At 35.4% G+C, this 26,864-nt stretch overlaps 1 protein-coding gene across 1 annotated transcript in view; it reads right to left on the bottom strand.

Annotated features, from left to right (window-relative positions):
- HMCN1 (hemicentin 1) overlaps positions 1-26,864 on the bottom strand; it is a 517,054-nt gene that overhangs the window by 108,621 nt on the left and 381,569 nt on the right. The window contains 14 exon segments of the mRNA XM_044003022.1: positions 1,236-1,514; positions 2,368-2,465; positions 4,565-4,748; positions 4,988-5,112; positions 7,834-7,993; positions 8,884-9,033; positions 16,034-16,165; positions 16,275-16,356; positions 16,847-17,049; positions 17,151-17,264; positions 19,061-19,222; positions 21,985-22,081; positions 23,925-24,112; positions 25,847-25,960. Coding sequence (XP_043858957.1) covers positions 1,236-1,514; positions 2,368-2,465; positions 4,565-4,748; positions 4,988-5,112; positions 7,834-7,993; positions 8,884-9,033; positions 16,034-16,165; positions 16,275-16,356; positions 16,847-17,049; positions 17,151-17,264; positions 19,061-19,222; positions 21,985-22,081; positions 23,925-24,112; positions 25,847-25,960 — 2,088 coding nt within the window.

The raw sequence follows: 26,864 nt of genomic DNA, 5'->3' as shown, positions 1-26,864 counted from the left end.
GGTAGACTGGACAAGGGAAAGACTAGAGGCAAGGGGATCAAGTAGCAAGCTATTATAGTACTCCAGGGGAGAGGTTATGGAAATCTGAAGTGGAGTATAGGAGAAATGCTATGGAAGTAGAATCAATAAGACTAAGTAACTGATAGGATGTTGGAGGTGAAGGTGAAGGAAGGCTCAAGGATGACATCAAGATGGCGAATCTAGGAGATTCAAAGGATGGAGATATCCTCAAGAGAAATAAGGAAATTTGGATGACGGGTTTTTAGGAAAGACAATGATTTTTTTTTTTTGACATGTTGAATTTGAAGACCTTCTAATAGTTGATCAGCATGCATTTGGTAATGGAAGTCAAGACAGAGATTAGACCTTAGCAAATTAAGCACTTAATAAATACTATTTCATCCATTAATAGCTTTGGCAGTCATCTGTATATAGATGAAAATTGAACACATAGGAACTAACTAGCTACCAAAGGAGATTATGTTTTAAAAGAGAAGAAAGCTCAAGAAAGAGCCCTGAGCATACCCATAATTAGGAGGTAGATGCAGGGTAATGATCCAGCAAAGGAAATCGAAAAAGGATAATAATAACTTGCATTTATGTTGTATAGTGCTTTATCATTTGTAAAGCATTTTCCAAATATCTCATGTTAGCTTTGTAACCATCCTGGGAGTTAGATACCAATTGTTATTCCTGTTTTACCAATATGGTAACTAAGATAGGCAGGTTGAACTATATGCTTAACACAGGTTCAGTTAGTGGTCAAGGAGGGATTTGAATTCAGGTCTTTCTGACTCCAGCTGCAGCACTCTATCCATTTTACCACCTAATTGTCTCTGATGGCTAGATAAGTAGAGATACAGAAGAGAACAGTATAATAGAAACCAAGGAAGGCCAGAGTATGCTGGAAGAGGGGATGGTAAAAAGTTTCAAATGTTTCAGAGGAAGTTAATTAGATTATTACTGCATTAAAGAAATCATTGGTAACCATGGAGAGAGTATTTTCAAATAGGTAGTGGGGTAAGAAGCCAGAATTTTAGGGACTGAAGAGATGGAGAATGGAAACAATTGCAGATGACTTCCTGGAGTTTGGCTATCAAAGATAGAGAATAAACACAAAATGGAATAATAACTGTTTCTTATATATAATTTTTCATTGGGTCTTTGTTATTATTCTTTTTTTTAAAGTATGATGACTTCCTAATAATTTTTAATGTGTTAAACAATCAACATACCCAGAACTTTTAGGACAAAGTGCTTCTTGACTTCCCCAACTTCATTGGAGGCAATACAAGTGTATCTTCCAGAATCTTTGATCTCTGCTTCAAAAACCTGAAGGACCATTCCTTGATTACTCATTTGCAGATGGGTGTCCAGCTCCAGAGGTTGACTCTCTTTAAGCCATGACATAGTGGGGATTGGGATTCCATCAGTAAAGCATGTCAGTGAGGTAGAACTGCCTTTTACAACTGTTATTTCTTCAGTTCCAGCTGCATTGTCCATGCTTGGTGGTACTATGTAGGAGAGAAAATCAGACCACACATGTTAATTTTTCACTGATGGACTTTGGGGAGGTGGCAGTTAAATACAGAGGTAAAGAAGGCTGCCTGTATTTGTGAAGTGGCCCCTTTTCCAATTTGCCAGAACTTGTGCTCAGGATCCTGGCATAGCTCTAAGAACTCAGCTGTAATCAGGTACTGGAGGAGAACCTGAGTTCAGGAGCTATGATGATGATGACAATAACAATGTAATGGAGAAGAGAGCTAAGGACAAAATACAAGCCAACACATTTCTTCTATTTATAAATTCTCAATATTTCTGAGAATTGTGAATTTAATACTATAAGTGCTTGTATAAATATATATGTGTGTATATATAAAGACACATATATTCAAAAATTATAATTACAACCTGACATTATGAGAAAAAAGTCTTAACTTTCTTTTGGGATGAGAAAGAATGACCTCATGCCTGGAGAGAAATATTATTATTTGAACTTTATACTTGGAACAATATGAAAATCAAGGTCAAACTAGGGTAAAAAAAATCCTTGGCAGAAACATAGACAAAGGGGCCCCACTGACAGGGTCCCAGACTGTAGGAACATTTCTGTTCCCTATACTTAAGGGACTCATTGTGTTAATCCCGTCTTGACCTGTGAGTTAGTTCATTCCTGACTACAAAATATGATACTTTACAAATTAAATGTATCAATCAGTGGGGAGAAACAATGGGGAAATTAAAGATAGACTATGTCCATAGTATTTCACTATGAAACTGAAATAATAATAAAAATAGAAATATTTCTCTTACATAGCAAAACTTGTCAAATAAGTACAAGGTTTCATATTACACAAGATGACTTACCAAAAACTTGCAGACTATAACGTTTATTATCTACCCCAGCTCTGTTAGAGGCCACACAAGTGTATATTCCAACATCAGACACCTGAGCTCTCACAATTCTGGGGGAGAAAAGGTACAAAAACAGATATTAAATTCCTAACAAATCCACAAATCATCATTATTTCTACGCAGTACTAACAAGAATCAGGAAGATATGGTAAAAGTAGACTTTCTATTCCAAATTATTATACAGTGCATAAAATATCATAGGTAATCTAAGACGTGCAAGACTAATACAACTACAACTATGAAACATTCTTTACAGAAATTAAGACAAATAATTGGAAAGATATTCACTGCTTGTGACTGGTTTGTGCCAAAATAATAAAAATGGCAAAACTACTAACTTAATTTATACATTTAGTTTAACCAGTGAAAATAATACCAACATTTTTTAAGAAATAAGGTTGAGGATTTCACAGAAAATGAGAAAAAAGTTTGAAGGAATGAGGTTATTCAGTTATCAGACCTCAAATTGTATATTATAATGTTGTAGCTTTTGAATGCCTTTAGTATTGGTTAAAAACAGACGAATATATCAGTGGAACAGACCAGATAAGAAGGAAATGGAAACAATAAAAAATGGTAGACCAGCATTTGGCAAAAATGAGTGTAAATCATAAAGGGGAAGAAACCCATCATTTGGACAGAAATTTCTCAGAAAAATTAGAAAGTTTGACAGAAAAAAAGGTTTACAACAATATCTTAAACCACATTTCATAATAAACTCAAAAGAGTTATATATGACCTGAATATAAAATGTCATACCTTGCAAAAATTAGAAGAGAACAGAGAGGAAGCACTTTTTATAACTGTGGTTAAAGAGAGAATTCTTAACTAAGCAGATCATATGAAGGATCATAAAAGATAAAATACATAATTTTGTATATATAAAATTAATAATAGCGGGCACAAGCATGAAGAAACGATATTAAAGTAGGAAAAAGTATTTGCTCCAAATATGAATAGAAGTCAGATATACACAACATATAGCAAAATGACATAATGACATCAAGTACCATTCCCTAAATAGATAATTGGTCAAATGACATAAACAGAAAGCTTTCAAAAGAAGAGTTGTGAACTATAAATGACCACATGAAAATATGTTTCAAATCACTAATAGTAAGAAAAATATAAGTTAAAACGACTCCAATTTTATTTCATATGCTGTAGATTGGAAAAGATGACAAACAAAAGTTGGAATGGTCAAAGTTGGAGGGATTATAAGGAGCTAGGCACATTATTGTACAATTTTTGGAGCTATGAATTGGTTCCATTAGTATGGTCATTGAACACATTTTTCATTTTGTAAATGTGTTATTAAATTATATGTAGAATATTTGTACTAATACACCTGTATTAATAATATAATATTAAAATGGAACTGAAATCCATTTCTGTAATTATTTTTTTAACAAAAATGATTTTAAGATAGGAAAACAATGTTCAGTGTTTGGATCATAACATGATTAAAAAATTAATCAGATGCATCTCAAGCAAATGGACAAACATGACTAAAGTCGCCATTAGAGGGACTTCAGGAAGCAAGGCCACTAATATCATTGCATATATAGCTATGAATTGGTCCAACCATTTTATTAAACAACTTGGAACTACATTTTTAAAAAGTTACTAGAATGTCTGTATCTTTTGAACTTGAGATCCCTTAGGAAGAAATATCCCATATACAGAAAAAGTGAATACAAAGAATTCAGATAAGCATGTGATGACTTATATGAACTGATACAAAGTTAAACAGAACCAGGAAAATAATATATACAACTACACCAATGTAAACTCCAATAACAATAAAATGAAACAAGATGCTGTGTAATTATAATGAGCAAACTTGGACCCAAAGAAGAGTTGAAAAAATATATCTCCGTACCTTCATTGCAGGAGTGGAGGGTTATGGGTGTGGGATATGGCACATATTTTAAAACTTGGCTGATGCTTAATTTTAACAAACATATTCCTTATTCTATTTTAATTTAAGCTACAGGGATGTTGTTTGTCAGTGAAATGGGAAAGGGATAGATTTGAAAGTAAAAGTAAGGTTAAAAACAAAAAAATCAATAAAAATAATAAACTTGGTTAGATGAAGGAAAGTAAAACACAGTCATTCGTTTAAAAATGTAATATTTTTTAAACTGACCTGATCACCTGCCCTGCAGCCAGCAATCGGATTTGGGATGAGATAGGCAGAGGGAGTCCATTCTTTAGCCAATTTATCTGTGGTGGTGGAATTCCAGTGGCTGTACATTCAATGTTTATTGAAGTATCCAATAAGGCCATTAACTTCTCTGCTTCCTCCTTATTACCCACAATTGCAGGTGAAACTACATTTTACAGCAACAGAAGAAGAAAAGCAGGAAAATGACGAGTTCAAATCTATCCTAATTATAGTGATTTACCCTTCAATGTTATGCATCCCAAATGGTAGCAGTTCTGACATTTTGACCAGAGAGAATTTGCCCAAGAAAACCTGCTATTGAATATTCATTTCTCTTGATGTATTCCTAAGGTAATAAAACTATATAACATGTTGGAACTGAATGTGTCACAATTTAAAACTCACCATAGACATTCAAGTTAAAAATTCGGTCTTCTTCTCCTGCAGGATTAGTAGCTACACAAGTGTATTTCCCCATGTCAGATGTGAGAGCTCCGAAAATGTTTAGCGTGCTGCCATCTGGAGTCACTCTATGGAAAAGGTCATAGGTAGAATGTACTGAGCTGATTTATGTGGTCCTATGATCTGGAAAACTAACTCTTCTTGTAGCTTTAAAACGTAATTATTGTGTTCTTAAACATCCCTTCCCATCATAGATTGATCATTTCTTTTCTGATATTATACTCCAAGTTGTTGCTTATGTCTCTTCTTCTGGAAGTCCTAGAAGGAAGTGTGGTGCAGTGGTAGAAAATGTGGTATTTGAAGAGGAATTGGGTTAGAAACCCAGATCTGTTAGTATCTGAATGACCTTAGACAAGTTATAGAACCAGTTTCCTGGACTGTAAAATTAAGGGGTTATACTAGATGACTTCTAACTTGTTACTAGTTCTAAATTTATGATCCCACTAGAGTCATATGTCTTAAAATTGATGTGAATTCTACACAGCAACTAAAAACTGAGTCTTGGGCTTCAGTATCTCAAATGTTAACTTTTAAGGAAAAGTAAGTAAACCACATTTGATTGATAGCTAACTCAGAATCAAAGTTAATTTTTCTTCTATAGTCAGAATGTTATGGTTGCAGATCTTAATGTAATCTTTAAACTAAATGAAAAGTGTGTAAAAGCTCTGTAATGAAAATTTATGGAAATATTTCAACAATGAAACATCCAGTCAATTGAATATTAAATTTAGACTTGGAAGATAAACCTAACACCATATAATTCACACAGTTCATCCATGTGATAAAAAAAAAAATTCTGTAGTACATGTGGCTGTTTTTTCACTGGGTAGGTAAATGACATTTATAGACAAAAGCAATAAATTCCTAAAGCATTTTAGTGAGGTATATTTTATAATTTAGTAATACATATACTCTGAAACAATCTTAATTATCCATGTTAAATGAATTTCACCAAGTAAAATTACCTACATTTTATTTAGCAAAGTTTTAAAATAAAAATAATTTTGATTGTAGTGACTTCAGATTGCTTCTTTCAAATGTAAAAGGATCAATTGCTATTCCTAGTTTAAAGTTAACTTTTAGTTGTTACTATAGTCTATTCTTTCAATAAAAGTGAAGATTAGTTGGAATTTGATTATTATTGCCCCATTACAAGTCTAGGGGCTATATTTATGCCAATGTTTTCATTATTTTTGACATTACTATCATAACAATAGTGAAATAAGATTCACAAATCACTTTAATATAGATTTTCTAATTTGATATGTTATCAAAATAAATGTTTTAATATTTGACGGAAAGCTTGACTATTAATAACCAAAGTGAGGTGAAATGAAACAAAGTGCCTGTTACCTTTAATTGAATGATTGATTTAAATAACTGACTCAGAGCACCATTTCACTTTACTCTACAAACTGGTATATAGGTTAGAACACTAAATAAATATTTTAAATAATGTTGCATATAGAATGATAAAAAAATCAAAGGAAGATAACAAAGAAAGCAATAGACAACAAACTTCATTTGAGTACGGATCATATCTGTCAGACTATTTTGCATTTTCTCAAGAAATAGTTGCTGATTATTGGGTTGGTAGCAATATTTCTACTCTTCTCTGGAACCTCTATTTCAGAAAAGTCTCAGACCTGTATTTTTTCACTTTTTCCTCCATAGGCCCTTGGCCTATCGCTAATTCTTGAGCCATGAGCAAATCAATCCTGCCAATGTTTCTGGATAGAATGTATCAATCTCCTCCCTGATGACCCCATTCACCATCCCAGTAACTTTCCCTGGCCAGCAAGGTGTTTTGTTTGCCTCATTAGAATGTAAATTCCTTGAAATAGTATACTGTCTTTGCTTATGTACTTGTATTATGAGCATTTAGCAGTGTTTGGCACAGAGCAAACATTTAATAAACTCAAAGAGAATGGACGCCTTATCATTTCACTCAAACACTATCCTCTTCCCAAATTTCCTGTTACTGTCCAGAGCACCACCATTCTCCTGGTCAGCCAGATTTGCAATATCCTCATCTTTAACTCCTCACTTGTACTCATCTCACATACAATCTCTTGCCGCATTTTACATATGCCCCTTTCTCTCCTCACTGGTACAAGCCTTTATCACGTTTCACCTCTACTCTTTCAGTGATCTCACTGCCCTAAGTCTCTCCCCACTCTAATGCATCCTCTACTCAGCTGCCAAAACGTTTGTTCCAGAACAGATATCTGATTCTAATGCTCTCCTCCCCACAGTAAATGCAGTGGCTGCTTATTACCTTCAACATCAAATATAAATTACTTTGGTATTAAAACTTCTTCACAACCTGGTCCCTTCTTACCTTTCTAGTATTCTTTTTTGTTTGTTTGTTTTTGTTTTGCAGGGCAATGAGAGTTAAATGACTTGCCCAGGGTCACACAGCTAGTAAGTGTCAAGTGTCTGAGGCCAGACTTGAAGTCAGGTCCTCCTGAATCCTGTGCCAGTGCTTTATCCACTACGCCACCTAGCTTCCCCCGTGTATAAACAAATCTTGAAGCAAGCATATACTGAATAAGGTTACTATTATGTAATAATCGTAAGCAGTTAATACATATGATATATTCATAGAAATTACAATGTGCAATTATAATAATAGTTGTTAACATATATTTATAGTATTCTATAGTTTAACCTGCAATGTCCATCTTGTGGAAATAATAAAATCTTCATTTTAAAGATTTGAGAGAATTAGTTTCAAAGAACCTCATTGGCATACCAAGGTTAATGCCAAAGTTCACATTTAAACATACCGTATTCTTTCTGTTTCAGCACTGGTTATAGGTTTTCCATCTTTCAGCCACTGAATAACAGGTCTTGGAATCCCATTGGCATTGCATACCAGATGAATGTCTTCTCCCAGAAGGACACTGACTTCACTTGGCATTTCAGAACCAACAATATTCGGAGGAACTTTGGAGAAATAATCATAACTTTCATCAATGAGAATGACTACCTCCAGAGTATTAAATAACTCGAACTTTAGACCGGGAAGAGACCCTAGAAATCGTCTACTTAAACTGTCATTTAAGAAATATGATACAAATTTATAAGATACACTTCTGGGAGGCTGTCAGTGTACATATGAGCATATAAGTGTACATATACAAACAGGAACCCTCCCCTCCATCCTGAAGTTCTAATGCTTGTCCACCAGACCCTGGATCCCGGGAATTCAAGGGTGTTGGGGTCTATCAGTTACTTCCAGGATGCCATATGGACAGCCTGTTCACACGCTACCTCCTTGATCCTAAGCCAGGCAAGTGTTCTTGGGAACCCTCCCCAGGTGTTTTTACCTACATGCCCCCAAAATGCCAGGGAATAAAAAAAGAGAAGTGAACTTCTACTGGCTTCTCTTTTCTCTCTGCAGAGTCTGTAGCTCTGCTTTCATTCTGTCTCATGTCCCTTTCTATCAGAGGAGTGGGATTTCAGGAGGAAAAGGGCTGTTACGTCTGCCATGTCTTTTTTTACCTCCTCTTTGGGACTCAGATACCCACTAGGGCACTTGGATGTATTGGAATGAGGGCAACAGAGCATTGTACAAGTCCTTCAATAGAAGCTGTGACAGTCCATGGCTCAGAACTGGGGGAAGAGGATATGAGTCTAGCACAACGTTGAGTTAGGGTTTGGGATGGAGTGCCTGTAAAAGGGTCCTCTACCATTTCATCTGTGCTAAGTGCTTTAAATCATTTTTTTATCTAATACAAGTCCAAATTAGGAAAGAATATGCTATAGAAACTGCAAGTTGTAACAGAACCAGGGCTAATTATATTCAGGATCAAAAAAATTATACCAACATTTACCTTGAATGGAAAGAAGGTAATTTTTCTGAGCTTTTCCTTCTATATTTGATGCAATACAAGTATATGTTCCACTGTCTGAATGTTGAGACCGGGCAATCTGTAGCTTGCTTCCACCAGACAAAACATGGATCTCAAGTGAATTGGAATTTTCTATGGATACATAAATTAAAAAAAAAAAACAACCAACAACCAAAAAACCTGATAATCTGTTCTTTTTCTAATGAGAAATCACTATAATTTCCCATAATATTGTAACACTTAAAATATAGAACAGGTCATTTTGCTTCATATAGTAGGAGCTTCCTTGAAAAGTATTCTTTACCTTTAAAAGAGGAATTGTATTTAAAATGTAGAAATTCATTTTAAAAGAACCTAGTAGTGAATTGTTATAAAGCAAATAGTTATCTTTTAATCTGCTTTATAAGTCTGAATTTCATGCCATTGGGTTTTCTTTTCTTTTCTTTTTTTTTTTTTTGGTCAGGGCAATGAGGGTTAAGTGACTTCCCCAGGGTCACACAGCTAGTGTCAAGTGTCTGAGGCTGGATTTGAACTCAGGTCCTCCTGAATCTAGGGCTGTTACTTTATCCACTGTGCCACCTAGCTGCCCCCTCCCCCCTGCCATTGGGTTTTCTTGAAAAAAGGACTTATACAAACATGAAAACATGAAAACATTTCAAAGAAGTGATTTAAAATGTGATTTACAGTATATGTGTATCATCTACCTGCCATAATATATAAATTTTATTCTAAGGTAACTAGACCAGTAAAATAAAATATATAAAATTATAGCTTTCTCTTATATATAGCATTTTATAGTTAGAAAGTAATTTCAGATACATCTTCTCAATTTATCTGCATAATAACCTGGTGAGATTGATAGTATATTAATGACTTCATATTGTAGAAAAGTAATGCTGAAAAAGATTAAATAACTTTCAAAAGTAATTGACAACTGCTATGACAGGATATACAGTAAAGACCTAATCCAGCTCTTGAGCATCCAAGTGCAGTGCTCTCCTACAAAATGCCACCTTATTGAAAAGTAAATGTTTAAGAAAACAGAAGGCTAGTTTAAAAACAACAATATTAGCTATTTTAACTTTTAAACATTTTAAACAAAACTTCCAAAATAAAAAGATGAAGAGAGAATCATTAGTAACTACTGTAACTACAATTATGTGCTAGAAACATTGAGAATTTAAAGGAAATAGAGGAATGTCTACAAAAAAGAAGATATTTATATTATAAGAGAAATACTAAACCAATACTTATTGAAATGTCATAAAACTAGACAAAATACTAATAAATTCATTTGGAGAAACAAAAGTTCAAGAACTTCAAGGGAAATAATTTTTAAAAGGAATGAAATGGCTTCTGTTTTTTTATTTTTTTATTTTTATTTTTATTTTTGCTGGGCAATGAGGGTTAAGTGACTTGCCCAAGGTCACACAGCTAGTAAGTGTCAAGTGTCTGAGGCCAGATTTGAACTCAGGTCCTCCTGAATCCAGGGCTGGTGCTCTATCCACTGCACCACCTAGCTGCCCCCTTCTGTTTTTTTTTTTTAAACCAGATCTCAAATTACATTGTAAAGCAGTAATTGCCAAAATTATTTATTAGAGGCCAAAAACATTTAAAAAAATAATCAATAGTCAGACATGGTGATATATTCCTGTATTCCCTACTACTAGAGAGGGTGAGGCTGGTGACTTGAGCTCAAGAGTTCGGAGCAGTCGGTTAAACCAAATGAGTGTTTGTACTAAGTTTAGCATCAATATGGTCAGTTCCAAGGAACAGGGGGTAATTGGGTTGCATAAGAAGGGGCAAACTGACCTGAGCAGAAAACAAAGTAGGTCAAAGTTCCCATGATGGTCAAAGTAGGAACCATCCTGTGAGCAGACCCTGAACTTCCAGTCTAAGCAAGATAGGGAGACCTAATCTATTAAAAAAAAAAAATCAGTGGAATAGACTAAAGTATCATAGATCCCTTTGTAAATTACAAAATGTTTATTAGTTTAAAATTATTTTCTATTCTTAAGAATTTCTTCTCTTAAATTAGATAAAATGTTTTTCTGCTCATCTTAAATAATAATTTAGACTTATAAAAATAAACTTAATATCGTGTTTTTCCTTTATCATTCAACATTCATTAAGTAGCTATGTGGAATATGATATTATAGGCATAAGGGAAGACAGAGATTTAAATAAGGTATGTTTCCTGCCCATGAGAAGCTTGCATATATGGTATGGATATCTGATCTACAGTTTTTGAAATTTAGCAAATATTATATCTATAGTATCAGCATCTGCCAATATTTAATTTTAAAATTGATTGAGCATGATAATTATCTCTTACCAATAGCTAAGGGTATATTGTATATCACAACTTTCTATGTGAATGAATCTTTGTGCATGTATATGGAAATATATAAATATATGCTGCATCAGTGTGATTTCTGGACTTCGAGATAATGGCTTAAATTACAAAGGTTGCACACTCTTAGTCAGGGATGGAATATGCCTAATGGCTTAAATTACAAAGGTTGCACACTCTTAGTCAGGGATGGAATATGCCTATCTATCTATCTATCTATATCTATCTATCTATCTATGGAATATAACTGGTAAGAATGTATTTGCCTGTGGTCTTGCAAGTCAAATTAAGAGGGTATTAATTGAAAAGAATGGAGAAGGAAGAAAATGCATATGTTTTCTCTGTTATCAAACTAGCCACCACAGAGAAGTACTACAGTGAAGAAAGAAGAATGAAACTTAAGATGCTGTAAGTTCCCAGGAGACAAATATCCAATTTAAAAAATCAGTAACAAGATCAGTGGCCTTAAATAGAGATTCAGAAATGTCTGTAGTTTAGGCTATATGCAAGATAAACTAGACATCTTAATTTAGAAGCAAATTTGACCCTCTGTTATCACTGAGATTTGCTGGGATTAAGCATATGACTTGAATATTTCTGTGGTGGGGGCAAATTTTCTCAAAAATAAATAGACTGAGGGGCAGCTAGGTGGCGCAGTGGATATCGGACCAACCCTGGATTCAGGAGAACCTGAGTTCAAATCCGGCCTCAGACACTTAACATGTACTAGCTGTGTGACCCTGGGCAAGTCACTTAACTCCAATTGCCTCACCAAAAAACAAACAAACAAATAAATAAATAGACTGGATAAAAGGGGGGTGGTGGTATAAAAATCACATATTAAGGTGGTATATTTTGTGAGGAACTCAAGCAATCAGGAGTATGAAGCATAGCAAAAAGCATGTAGCAGATGGTATAAGGAGGAGGAAATGGAAGTGATTTTGTCATTAGGGACCACTGGAACATAAAGAGGGAGTAGATGAGGATTTAGAGAAACCTGGTAGCACAGATGCATTACATAGTAATGAGGAAGACTTTAATTTATCCAGATTTCTGCTGGAGAGCTCTCTCTGTCCAAATGAGAATAGCTGTAAAAATTCTGTGAGGACTTAATGCGCATTTCATCGTTCCTACAGTCAGGAAGACCTGAGTTTAAATCAGGTCACAGATGCTTATTAGCTGTATAACCCTGGACAAGTCACTTCATCTTTGTTGGCCTTAGTTTCTTCAGTTCTAAAATAGAGATAACAAAAGCATCCAGCTCACAGGGTTGTTGTGAGGATCAAATGAAATTTTGTAAAGCTCTTAGAACAGTGGCTGGCACACAGTGGGGACTTAATAAATGCTTATTTCTTCCCGTCTCCCCTTCAAAAGGTGGAAGAGCCAACAAGGGAAAATCTTATCCTGCTTCTACTTTTCAATACTATGTTTCTAGGGTGAAACGATGGGAATCCTGAAATGGGGAATGACTACGTCCACCTAGAATTTGTGATAGAGAGGGAAACTGGGTCGTCTGACATGCACCCCAAATTTTGGGAAAGCAAAGAGGGTTGAGAAGAAAGGTATGTAAAATACTATGGACTAAAATTTGACAGGGGGAGTTAGTCTATAAGGGATGGCAAACCATGAAGAAAGATTCTATGGAAACAAAGGGAGGCAATCCCAGTGAGGAAAACAGGAGTCGTCTGAAGAGACTGATGTAGATTAATTACCAACCAATTTAGAGCTCACTATCCAGCTTAAACTTTTTTTTCCTTTTTTTTTTTTAGTGAGGCAATTGGGGCCAAGTGACCTGCCCAGGGTCACACAGCCAGTTAATTGTTAAATGTCTGAGGCCGGATTTGAACCCAGGTACTCCTGATTCCAGGGCCGGTGCTCTATCCACTGCGCCATCTAGCTGCCCCCAACTTAAACTTTTAAAATATACATAAACAAGATGAAAGCAAGGTCAGGCAATAAACGTCATAGTTTGGCATTGTCGTATTAAAATAATGTTTAAACTACTAAGGCTCAGAATGAATTGAGACTAGTGAAAGAAGCTGACGGCTACAATAACGAAGGTTAGGGTTTTTTTTTTTTAAGCCAAGTTAAGAGAAAGGATAATCAAAGAAGGATAAAACCACTATTTGTTTTCAGTTATAATTATTTCACTCGAAGTGAAGCCAGAGCTGTTAGTTTACTTTTGTTTCTGTCAAAGAGAATGAGCATTGCACTGACAGAACAAAAATGGCTAATAGAGATGTGATATTCAAGATAAGAAAGGATATTTCAAGAAAAGCTCTATTTGCCTTTGATGAATTCAAGTCACCTGGACCAGATGAACTACATCCTTGTGTACTGAAGGAAATGGGAGATGTTGATTTATAAGTCAGTATTAGGGATACTTAAAGGAGTGTGGAAAATGGAAGACACACTGCTGGGCTGGCAAATATCCCAATTTTCCTAAAAGAAGAGAAAAGAGCTTACAGTCTAGCTCAACTTGAATTCCTGGAGAAAATTCTAAAATGAATTGTTAAAGAAATGGTTATTAAAAACCAAGAAAAAGAAATAGGATTATGAAGAACCATTTATGAAGAAATTGACCTTTTTAAAAAGAATACACTTAGTAAAGCATCTAATACTATTCTCGTGGAAAATATGAAGGGATAGGGACTAAGTGATAATACACTTAGATGAATTCAGAACTAGTTGAATGGTCAGACTCAAAGAATTGCCATTATTAGTTCAATGCCAACTTGATGAATCATCTCTGGAGAAGTTTTCCAGGGACCTGTGGACATCAAATTTGCAGATGACACAAAGTTGAGAGGGAGGTTTAATACATGGATGACAGTGTTTGGATCCAAAAAAGGATCCTGATAGGCTGGATCACTGGGCTAAATCTAATATGATAAAATTGTTTTAAAATCATCTTTTCAATACCAGATGGGAGATGGATGGCTTAACAGCAGTTTATCTAAAGGTCTACAGTTTTTAGTGAATTCAAAGCACTGTAAACATGAGGCAGCAGTGTGGTGTGGCATCCAAAAAAGTGAATACAAAGTTGGTCTGAATTAAGAGTACATAACTTAGGGGAATAGGAAGATAACAGATCTGTACTCTATTCTGGTAAGATCTCATTTGGAATATTGTGTTCAGTTCTGCTTCCCAGTTTACAAAAGGATATTGATAAGCAAGAATGTTCAGAAAAGGTCAGTCTGGATTATGAAGAGCTTTGAGTCCATTCCATATGAAGATCAATAGATGGAAATGGAGAAGTTTATTGCCCAGAGGGGAGAAGATGCAGTGTGGAAAAGATAGCCATGTTTAAATATGTGACAGACTGTTGTATAGAAGAGGGATTAGACCTGTTCTGATTGGTGCTAGAAGAGGGAACCAGGAGCAGGAAATTCCCAAAAATCCAATTCAGGCCTGATGTTAAGAATTTTTTTTCTAGTGGAACGGGATAACATGGGAAGTGAAAAGTTCACCCTCAATGTAAGTTTTCAAATAGAAACTGCATGACCAATGTTTGATATATTATACTAGGTGACCCTGGGCAAGTCACTTAACCCCAATTGCCTCACTAAAAATATATATATATATATATATATATATATATATATATATATATATATATATATTATACTAGGGATTCCTTTCAGGTTTGTTTGTCCTAAGTGTATGCTAAGTTCCTTCTGTTTGTTTGTTGTTTTCTTTTTCTTTTTTTTTTGGTGGGGCAATTGGGATTAAGTGACTTGCCCAGGGTCACACAGCTAGTAAGTGTCAAGTGTCGGATGCCGGATTTGAACTCGTGTCCTCCTGACTCCAGGGCCACCTAGCTGCCCCTCCTACTAAGTTCCTTCTAAGACTAAAATTCTACAATTCCTTGAGGTATTATGTTATACTTTTTTTCCTGTAGTATATTTAAGAAATATTAGTTAGTTGGTTGGTTAACTGGTAAATATATAAGTTGATTGATTGGTTACTAATAACTGCAACACATATGTGTACTTGCACATACACTAACACCTGGGTTTTTGAAGGCAATGAAAGGGAACTTAACCTCTGGCAGATTCTAAGAAGTTGGGAAAATTTCACACAAATGGAGTTAATATGGATCAGATGACAGAATGTTGACAGTGCAATCTTCATTTTGTGCTGGTATTAGGAGTAATTACACTAAGATTACCATTTGTTAACTCTATACACATGGAGGGTGGGCAACTGTTAAAGTTAATTAATTGTTGTTGTTTATCCTTCACTTTCAAAGAGGATCAGGGTGATGTCATGACTTTCACTGAATTGGATTTAAGTGAGGGAGGGCTGTGCAAGGTCACCAACCTCATGCTCTTTCAGAGACATCTGGGTCCAGTGGCAAGATTTTATATATATACATATATCTATGTGTATATATATACACATACATATACATATATATACACACACATATATACATCTATCTATATCTATCTATCTATATCTATATCTATCTGGAGATGGTCCCAGATGTTTAAGGAAATTGGAGTTAAGTGACTTGCCTAGGGTCACACAGCTAGTAAGTGTCTGAGGTGAGATTACTGTGAGAGGAAGGCATAACCTTGAATAAAGGTATGGTAATCAAATTTGCAGATGACAAAAGTTGGAAGAGAGATCTTGAAAGGCTATATAGTAGTGGGCCAAATCTAATATTGTGAAATTCAATGGGAATAAATTTTATGTGTTAACACTAAAAATTCACAATTTTGTCTACCAGAATAAGTAAAAGCAAACAAAGTTAAGTGTGCATAGTTACATTACCTATTGGCTTTCTGTTCTTCAACCATACCAGTGTAGGTGGAGGGATTCCAGTGGCATCACAGGCAAGAGTCACAGGGTTACTGATAGTCTCAACAACCTCCTCTTCTTGGGGCCCTTCTATCCTAGGTGGTACTATAACACATAAGTATCATATAATGTATGTGCTAATTGCATTAACTCCAGCAAAACTGTCTTTTCATTCATATCTTAGAACAAAGAGTAATTCAATACAGATACTTACCATAAACATTAAGGTGGAAATTTTTATCATCTTGCCCTGCTACATTTATAGCTCTACATACATATTGACCTGTGTCAGACACCTGAAAAATAACAAAAGAACCTCATTATTTAATGATTTCCATTTAGTCATGCATGATCACATTGTGTATGGTATAAGATAGGACTGAAATTTCTAGATATTTTATGCTTTAAGAGATCCAGTCTTTATTCTGTTTCATTGGCAAAATGCATTTTCTATGAGAAAGCAAATATATTCAAGTTAAAGAGCTTCAAAGGCACAACACCAAAGCAACAGAAGAATAGAATCATACTTGGATAAATCTGTGATCTCATAGATGAGGATAATTCCTTTAGAGAGCTCCCTGTCTAGTCCCCTAACTTTATACATAAGGAAGCTGGGGTCCAAAGTGCTCAAGTCAGTGAGAGAGCTGGAACCATAACCCAGGTTATCTAACAACACTACTTTGCATTTATGAAAATTATATTCATTATAGAAAAAAAATCAAGTTGCTACAATTTCCCCCCTTGTAATTCCAACAAGAAATGCCATGAAGTAAACAAATTATGTACCTCAGCTCCCTTGATGTGTAGCATTTGTCCATCACCTAAAATCTCCGAGTTAGCAGATTCCATTATCATTCTCCCATTCTTATACCAGGTTATGACTGGAGGTGGAACAGCATTCGACTCACACTCCAGTGACACTGGAGATCCTTCTCGTATGTTAATTACAGAGAGAGATTCACTGCCATGGTCCTTAATGCTTGGGGGAACTGAAGGAAGAAAACAAATAAGGCTTTAAAATTAATTTGGATTAAAAACTTCCTTATGGATTTAATAATAAATACATTTTTGGAGTACAGTGAAAACAAACCATAAATAGTCAGGGAAATCTTTTTCTTGGTTTCACCAGCTTGGTTCATTGCGATACATGTGTATTCTCCACCATCAGATATTTTGGCCCGTATAATTTGAAGACTTCTGCCACCTAAATTATATCAGAGGGGAAAAAAAAATCAAAGATAGTACAAGGATCAATCTAGTTAATACATTAATCTGGTAGTCATTTTAAAATGACCCATCTTTAAGTTATAATGGACAAAGGAAGGTTTTAATGATTAAAAAGGAATTCACTCTCTATTTTCTCCTTATATCACTTTACCTGTAAATGACATAATTAAAAGGATTTTCTTATATAATAGAGAGAAATTAGAACTGCATAATTTAAGTACTGCTGAGTAAGCAGTAATTATAATTTTCTAAAGTTGTTAATAAATTAATTCTTCACCTCTACTTCTACTCAGAGAAAGAGGCAGTGCAGACAGCAAATTCAGTATAAGGAGATCCGCAACATTAAGGTTTATAATCTTGTTAGAATTTCCCAACTTTTATGATTATTAGTGTTGATCAAATACATTGTAATTTTTTTTCTTTTTTAAATCTAGTCTACCTGCACTGGCCAGTAATTGAGCAAACCTTTCAAAAAAAATCACACTTGGACCTTGCAGCTAAAACTTAATAGGAAGTGAAGAGGAAGGCATCAAGTGACCTGGTTCTAACAATTTTATCTCATGCCATTCATTCCCTGTTCCCTATCTTCTTCCCCACTAAGAGTTTGGTGATGTGACAATGCTTTGTATTGCATTGCATGGTTTTGAAATTTGGTGCAACTTTTTTTGTTTGGTTGGTTTTGGGTTTTTTTTTTTTTGCAGGCAATGGGGGCTAAGTGACTTGCCCAGGGTCACACAGCTAGTAAGTGTCAAGTGTCTGAGGCCGGATTTGAACTCAGGTACTCCTGAATCCAGGGCCGGTGCTTTAACCACTGTGCCACCTAGCTGCCCCCCTTGGTGCAACTTTTAAAACATTTTATCCAATATGGCTTATGAACCAAAGAATAATGCCTTTTAAAAATTATTTTTCTTGGCTCCCAGGTTGGTTGTCAAATTCTTTGAAAATTTTCAAAATTGCTGATTCCACTTCCACTCCACCCTTTCCTGTTCAATAATGTAATATTGTAATCTTATAAATATGTGGTGATTAGAGATCTCATTCAATAAAATCACTGCCTTTTTAAAATCATACTCATAAGAATAAGTTCTCAGATTTGAAAGTCACAATCCTAAGAAGGGACAAGGACTGAATTTGTGATTTCTTTTGTATATGGAACTCCCAAGAAAGAAAATTCCCTCCACCAATGCTTACTGGCACCTTCTCAGCAACTTATACTTTTAGGGTTGTTTAGAGTTGAAAAGTTATGTGAAGTTAAGTTGCTTAGGATCACACACACCTAGTACGTTATATTTGTTGCCTTTACCCAGGTTGTCCTGGTTGCAAAGCCAATTCTATCCACTCTATCCACTGTAGTATGCTGCCTTTCTTACCAAAGTAAAATTTGCTATATGAAAGAAAATTATTGTTATTGCTACTAGCTAGCTAGCATTTATATAATGCTTTAAGGTTTTCAAAGTGCTTTACAAATATATAATTTTATCCCTTCCACAACTCTGGAAAGTGCTGTTACTATCCCCATTTTACAGATGAAGAAACATTTAGATGAAATGACTTGCCTGGGGTCAACAGCTAGTGTCAAGTGTCTGAGGCTGGATTTGAACTTAGGTCCTCCTAAATCCAGGGCCAGCACTTTATCTGTTGCACCACCTAGCTGTCCCCTCAAGTGGAGATTTTTAAGAATTTAAAAAGCAGTGTGCTAAAATTTCATTCTTGCTAAGATGAATGAAAGGGGAGAAAGTTCTTCCCAAGTTATCAGAAAAATAGCTTCCTTACCAGGCACAATGAGAGCATTATTGCTCAAGCTGATGGATTTTCCATTCTTGAGCCAGCTGAGATCAGGAGGTGGAAAACCAGTGGCCTCACAGGTCAAAGAGATGAAATTATTCACCACCACAGTCAGATTTTCAGGATTAGTACCAATGATACTTGGAGGGACTACAACAGAAAATACATTAAAAATTTCATCCAAAATTGTCAGCAATAAGTACTCCCCGATTTCCTCCACACAAGTCCAGCCACTGTATGCTGCCAAAGCAATGAGGAAAAGACATTGTTTGTACTTAGGAACTGGTCCACTGGTTTCTGCAGGGATCTAAAAACTGTGTGATGAAAACCAATCCAGCTGTCATCCTTCCTATTTAGAATCCCCTAATGCGCCTCCACCAATTTTGTCTGCAGCGTCTTTCCTACAAGGGGGTTTGGCAGGAATAATCCTTCCCCAATAGCAAAGGAGGACAAGAATTTCTAAAGCTAAACAGAACTATGCTACAGTGTATTTATATCAAAAAACTGGCTTTGTTTAAGGCTGTTGTCAAGGTACAGAGTTATACAATCTTTCTGTTTCTTTCCTGCAGATGTTCATTCTTCCTTCGTATTTTCATTCAAAATTCCTTTTTCCCCACATTCCTGGGGTGAAAGAACAACATAACTTTATGATTCCATGGTATAAGCCACTTATTCATTCATTCAGCAAACATTTATTAGCTGTCTGTGTGTACTGAATATGATATAAAGTCTAGATGACACTAATCTATAATTATAAAATTGGTTTCAAGATTAGTCGCCATTTTTAAAAATGTTTTTATTTTTGGCGGGGCAGTGAGGGTTAAATGACTTGCCCAGGGTCACACAGCTAGTAAGTGTCAAGTGTCTGAGGCTGGATTTGAACTCAAGTCTTCCTGAATCCAAGACCAGTGCTTCATCCACTGCACCACCTAGCTGCCTCCAGTCGCCAGTTTTTTTTTTAACACAATAAGTTTATCAATAATAAAATGGACCTCAAAGGTAAAATTAAAGTAAAAGTCCTCAAACCAACAAGAAGATTCATTATTCTTCAGTAACTAAGAGAAGGTATAGTATAAGGGGGATTATTTATTTCCCATTTAAATAAGAATTTCATAATGGATAAGCAGATAATTAAGTTCTCTTTGATTGGTGTTAGTGGATTAGAGGTTCCACTGGGTGGTTAAAGAAAAAAAAAGTCACACTCTTGAAATTCCAACCTTAAAAGTTAAAAAGTCAGCTGTTAGGCTCCCTTCATTACCCATCATTCAAAGCCACCTATTGTTTGCGATTGTTCTCCCTGAGCCAACTGGCTAGGCAACTAGATCTATGGGGGAAAAGTATCTAAAATGCTAGGAAGAAATTAATTTTGCCTACCAAATTAAATGCCAAGTCTTAATCGAAGGGTCTCAAATATTTTAACAATAAAATTATAAATTCACAGGTACAAAATTTTCGCAAGTATGCTTTTGTGGTTGTTGTTCAGTTGTTTTTAGTTGTGTCCAACTCTCTGAACCTCATTTGAGGTTTTCTTGGCTAAGATATTGGAGTGGTTTTCCATTTCTTTCTGCAGCTCATTTTACAGATGAAGAACTGAGGCAAACAGAGTTAAGTGACTTGCCCAGGGTCACACAGTGTGTGAGGCTGGATTTGAACTCATGAAGATTAGTCTTTCCTGATTTTAAGCCCTTAATCTATCCACCATGCCACTTAGCTGCCCCATTCTGAATGCTTATCCAAAATAAATTTCTATGATGCTTAATAGAAATCCTTTACCAGATAAAATATTGCAAAAACTACTGCTCACTAGAATTATGAGCTAGTTTGTATTTTAGCCAACTTATATTTGGGTGGGGGGTTATTAAAAAAACTTTTATAAGCAATAGTCTAGGTCCATAATTTTAAAATCCAAAAGAAATTGCTATATGGAAATGAGTTTTTTGTTATACATTCCTATCCATCTTTTTATTACCAGACAGAATGCTAATTAGCAACTAAATGCTCAAAGAATATAACAACTCTCAAAGCATATAATTTGCTACCACATATTCTCTCTCTAGGTCACAGGGAATACATTCATTGAGGATTAGATCTGCAACCCTATGTTCAATCTGTGACATGTCATATCAACCCATATTCTCTTTCTTTGTTTCAGTCTTGCTTCAGTCTGTATCTAGGCCTTGGCATAGGATAAATATAATGACAGACCCACCACAAGGAAAGCATTGGCAACCCAGGACTACACAGAAGAAACATAGAGAGATCATGACTACGGAGCCATTACATTCTACTCAGAGACTTTTCAGTTATCCGTCTCCATGTTATCCTACATACTTCATTGTAAGTTCAGCCAATTTGATAACCTGTTTGCAGTGCTATTCCACTCTCATACTATTTCACTTGGGTAAGGATTACACTATCCCAATAATAAGGATTTGGGACTGTATTCCTCCAGTTTCATCACTATTTCTACCACATTTACAGGGAATTTACTGCTTCTGCCATGTTGCAATATGAGAGAGAAAACTATTATAAGCAGAGGTTAACAGATGCATTTTTATGATTTTGGAACCCCTTTATAATCCACATACTAATATCAAACTTATTTTGTAGCCTTAGGATTTTCAATCCTGGTTATGGGTACATTTGCAAAGGAATAACCACTTTGTCTTGAGTCACAGATGCAACAGTCTCGTCCCTGCCCTGCCTGTGAGATCTCAAATCTATATTGCCTACTAGTTGGGTGGAAAGCAGCATTACTGAGGGCATTGTATCGGAAAGGGATAAAGGAACAGGGAGAGAAGCTAACACAAAGATCATGGGATAAAAACACAAACGGGTCCAAGAATTCAGAAACATGATTTTCCTCATTTGCCAAACATAAAAGAGTAGATATTTTGGAAGGCAATTCTTACCATGTACATTTAGGTTAAAATATTTTTTGGTACTTCCAGCGATGTTCTCTGCAACACACACATACCTTCCAATATCGGCTATTTGGGAATTTAGTATCTAAGGAAAAAGAAAATACTTCAAATGTAATCATTTAGGAGGACATTTACATGAGCACATATTCAATGTTTACCTTCAGCGTAATGTTTTCAAGACTGAATGTACCTTTCCTTTTCAGTTACTATCTTAACATAAGAGGGTAATAAACATTTATATAGCACCTGCTACGTTCCAGGCACTGTGCTAAGCTTTTTTTTTTTTTTTTTTTTTGCAGGCAATGGGGGTTAAGTGACTTGCCCAGGGTCACACAGCTAGTAAGTGTCAAGTGTCTGAGGCCAGATTTGAACTCAGGTACTCCTGAATCCAGGGCCGGTGCTTTAACCACTGCACCATCTAGCTGCCCCAAAGCTTTTTTTTTTTTTTTAAGTTTCCTTTTTTTTTCTTTTTGCAGGGCAATGAAGGTTAAGTGACTTGCCCAGGGTCACACAGCTAGTAAGTGTCAAGTGTCTGAGGCCGGATTTGAACTCAGGTCCTCCTGAATCCAGGGTCAGTGTTTTACCCACTGTGCCACCTAGCTGCCCCCCACTTTTTTAAAACAAGTATTACTTCATTGGATCCTCACAACAACCCTGTGAGGTAGGTGTTATTATTATCTTCATTTTATAGTTGAGGAAATTGAGGCAGAGGAGAACCCACTTGGCTCAGGGTTAGCTAGGGAGTATCTGAGACTGAATTTGAACTCAGGCCTTCCTGACTTCAGGCCCAGTAATCAGTGTACCACTAGTTTCCTCTGTAAAGGAGGAGAAAAAGGCTTCTGCAGGTTATCTAGAGCATGTTACTTTCTTGATCATCTTAATTATGTGAAAAGTTAGGCATTTATCATTATTTTTTTTAAATTATAGAAAAGGATATCCCATGACTAGTTCTATCCTGAGGTATCTTTAAATGTAGAAGAAACTTCTATATACATATATTTCTTGGACCCTATTCTCTATAGTAGGTAAGTGATCATCAAAGGTTACATTTGGGATTTTAGAGAATGGTTGAAGAATTCGAAGCAAATTTTAGGCACTAAACTTGATATCCCTAGTATAAAAACAACTCCCAATGTATACGTTAGGCATTTTTAATGATACATTAATTGTTTCTGGCCATGTTAGTATGCTGAATTACTAAGTAACATATTCAGTGGGGCCAAGTTAATTAAATTTCTCTAGGTGTCAAAAATCTCACAATATAGTTCTTTTTTAAAAGTACTTTATTATTGTCCAGTTACATATAAGGATAGTTTTCAACATTTGTTTTCATAGGATTTTTAGTTCCAAATTTTTCTCCTGCTCTCCCTTCCCTCCCTCCTCCCCAGGACAATATAGTTCTTATCTTTAGTGAATGGGCACGTCATATTTCTGAAAACAATGATGTGGACAAAGACAAATGAGGAACATAGCAATGTTCCTCAGAGTTCACTGGAGCCATGATATGACATTTCCAATTTTCCAAAAGCAAAATTGGGCTAATTCTTTAGACTTTTATTAACCAGCCCTGTGTTCAAGGTATTGTTGTTTTTAAAGAGAACATATATTTGTCTCCAGTCGGTCCATATTGATACTTTTGTTTTCAAAGAGAATATATTTGTTTCCAAAGGGTTTATATTATATATTCTCTTTAATCTAGTACATCTGCCTTAGGCTGCAAAGGTTTTTATTACTAAAATATTGTGGTGATATGATATTTCCTCTCATATGGTATAGAACCTAAATGTAGCATTCTAGCAAGGCTCATGTGTGTCACATTCCTTTATGATTCCCAATAGTGTAAATATAAACAAAAGACAGCAATTTCCTAGTGAGGGAGCTCCCTCTTACCTATATAGTTCTTCCACCGGGTAGCAATTGTCTTTTACCTGTAAAGTTCTCCCATTGGATAGAAATATATGTCGGTCATCTTCTACCAAGGGCTGCCCATCCTTTTGCCAGAAATTGCTTGGTACTGGACTACCACTTGACATACATTCCATCAGCGCAGTCTTGTTGACCAACACAGTGACCTCTTCAGGTAAATCAATGTCAGCTCCCTTAATGGATGGTGGTACTAATGGGAGAGTACAATGAAGAATTTAACAAAGGGGAAGGCAAGTCTTTTTCAAGTTATTCTAGTTTTTAGGTGTGTTTAGAGGATTTTTTAATGATTTTTTGAGAAAAAACCCATTATATAGGTATACACAGACTCTCAGGCTAGAACATAAAGACTACCAGTCAGACTTTAAATCCAAAGGTGCCTAGATTTTTATTGAGACTTAACTGCTGGGTAGGGATTTTCTCCATATCCCCAAAGCACTTACAATCATATGTCAGTGAACCAGTTTATAAATCTCTTTGGATAACTACCTGAGTCTAATTTTTTTTTAAACTTCCAGAAATCCAAATCTTTTTAGTGCTATTTCCAAACTAATTTCTAAGTGTTATTGAAATATAATACTCAGTTAAAATGGTAGTATAAAATTGAGTTGTAAATTATTACCCTTACTTTAAACAGACATTCTTGAAGAGTCTGTATATATTCAGATATTTTGGCAAAGTGGACTATATGGTAAATATACTAGGGAAGCTAGTTATTAAAAGAAAAAGGCATGTTGAATTCTTTTTGTAGAGTGAAAATACTTAAAAAAATCAAACTATAATTATTTAATTTGTTTGCAAGCTTTCATTGCTTATAATGTTTATAAATCTCTATTAAAATGAAGGATATTTATACTTGGCAAACAGTATAGACTGCCTTTGCAATAGACATGTGATATGGCAAAATCTTGTAAGACTGTCAATGAATGATGTAGAACAAAAATAAATCGAATATCAACATACTCTGTTGGGCTAAAAATATACAATATTAAATTTTATATTGCTTATAATATTCTTTAGATCACGGTTCCAAACTATGAGCCATTGACCAAATCCAGCCAATGAGCTAAGAATGATGTATTACATTTTAAAATAAAATTTTATTGTACTTAAAAAATGTAAAAAACACCAACCCATTCTTAGCTCAAGAACTGTACATGGTGGGCTAGATTTGGCCCTTGGGCCCTTATGTATATGAAATGGATAATTTATTTTTGTATACATAATATACTGATATATCAAAGTCAAAAGAGTTTGTTTCCATACAAATCCCAAAGTGAAATACACTCAAACCATTGGTTTAGTTTTATACAGCCACACCCAAAGGACCTGAGTTAATAACATTCTTCCTGTGAGATCACATCAACTCAGAAACTCACACTTCTCGTACCCACTACCCCGGGGCCCCTTCCATCCCTCTGACTGGAAAACATAGTGTTTGGATAGCAGAAAGCTCCTTCCAGATTATCTATGTAAAGAAGGAACTCGGGGCAGTAACTTCATCATTCCCCATTAGGCTGCAGGATTTTATCCAGCTGGGTACCTTCTCTCTTTCCTGTTATACTGAGCCCTTGAAAACAAGGGCTGCCTTTTCTCTTTCTTTTTATTCCCAGCACTTAGCACAGTGCTTGGCACACAAGTAGGAAAGTTAATTAAGTTATTTCTTGGCTGACACAAGTACTCTCAAAGACAGGATCATAGGTTCAAAACACCATAAGATTTAGAGCTGGCAGAGACCTCAGAGGACTATCTAGATTAAAGTCCTCCTTTAATAGATGAGGAAACTGAGGCCTAGAAAGATTAAGTGACTTACCCAAGGTCACAAGGCAGTAAATGGAAAGGGCAGAATTTGAATTCAGGTCCTCTGATCCTAGATGTAGTATTCTTTCCGCTATGCCAGAAAAAGGAAAGGGTAAGACAAACTCACAGAGCACGCGGATATCATACTGAAGGGAATCTTCTCCAGCCTCATTCACAGCAACACAGGTATATCTGCCAGCATCTTCTACTTGGGCTCGGGGAATCTGTAACACTCGTCCTCCTGAGGAAAAAAAACAAACAAAATTACAACAAAAACATGTTTTCAAGTTAGAAATTGTATTTCATAATATGTCTTACTCTCCTAAATCTAAGTGGGTGTTTGGTTAAGTTTTTACATCAGGTACTTACTTGCAGTAAATATTTTTTCAGTGCTCTTTCATCAACTAGAGGTTGAGTTTAATGCCCAGTTAACCTAAAGATCTCTGTCAACAATAATTTCAACCAATATTTTATTTAATTGTAAACATAATGGATGACAATGACAGTACATGTCTTGCCAAACAACCAGTATGCACTGGAAAGCTTCCATATTCACTGCCAACAGAGCAACTAAGAATGCAACCACTAATTGGTGATATAAAAGAACCCCCCTTTAAGATGGTAAAATTTTTAAAAGTAAAAATATATTCACCTTTTAAATAGCCAATACACACATAGAGCTTATCTATGATGGGTGATGTGGGCTTTCTTCAAAGGCACAAAATTTTAAAGGGTTTTGACAGCATTTACACCTTTTCAGCAGCATAGCAACAACAGATTGTGGCACATGATTAGTAAGCACAATTAATTAAAAATAGGAAGCTAAGAGATAGTGTGGTTCTTATTGACAGGACACCAGGATCTCTATCATTCCCTGTTAAAGGGGCTGATTTTTGCTTTTCTACTTTTAAGAAATGTGGAGATAGTGAAAGCCAGAAAAAGAGACATCACCAAGTAAATGAAAAGAGTGATATAAAACATTCTCTCATTCCCCAATAGTGCTTTGTGTTCCATGTTTTCCTCAAGTGATTTTTTTTTAAAAAAATTGATTTGAGAGTGCCTTTTCTGCTATTTGCCACATTTTGTGAAGTTTACCTACCTTGGGTGACAAAATTGCCAGTGACAACTGGCATAACGTAAATGAT

The sequence above is a fragment of the Dromiciops gliroides genome, chromosome 4 (genome assembly GCF_019393635.1).
Source record: "Dromiciops gliroides isolate mDroGli1 chromosome 4, mDroGli1.pri, whole genome shotgun sequence".
Taxonomy (NCBI): Eukaryota; Metazoa; Chordata; class Mammalia; order Microbiotheria; family Microbiotheriidae; genus Dromiciops; species Dromiciops gliroides.
The sequence above is the reverse complement of the archived record's forward strand: the minus strand, read 5'-3'. Positions and strand labels throughout refer to the sequence as shown.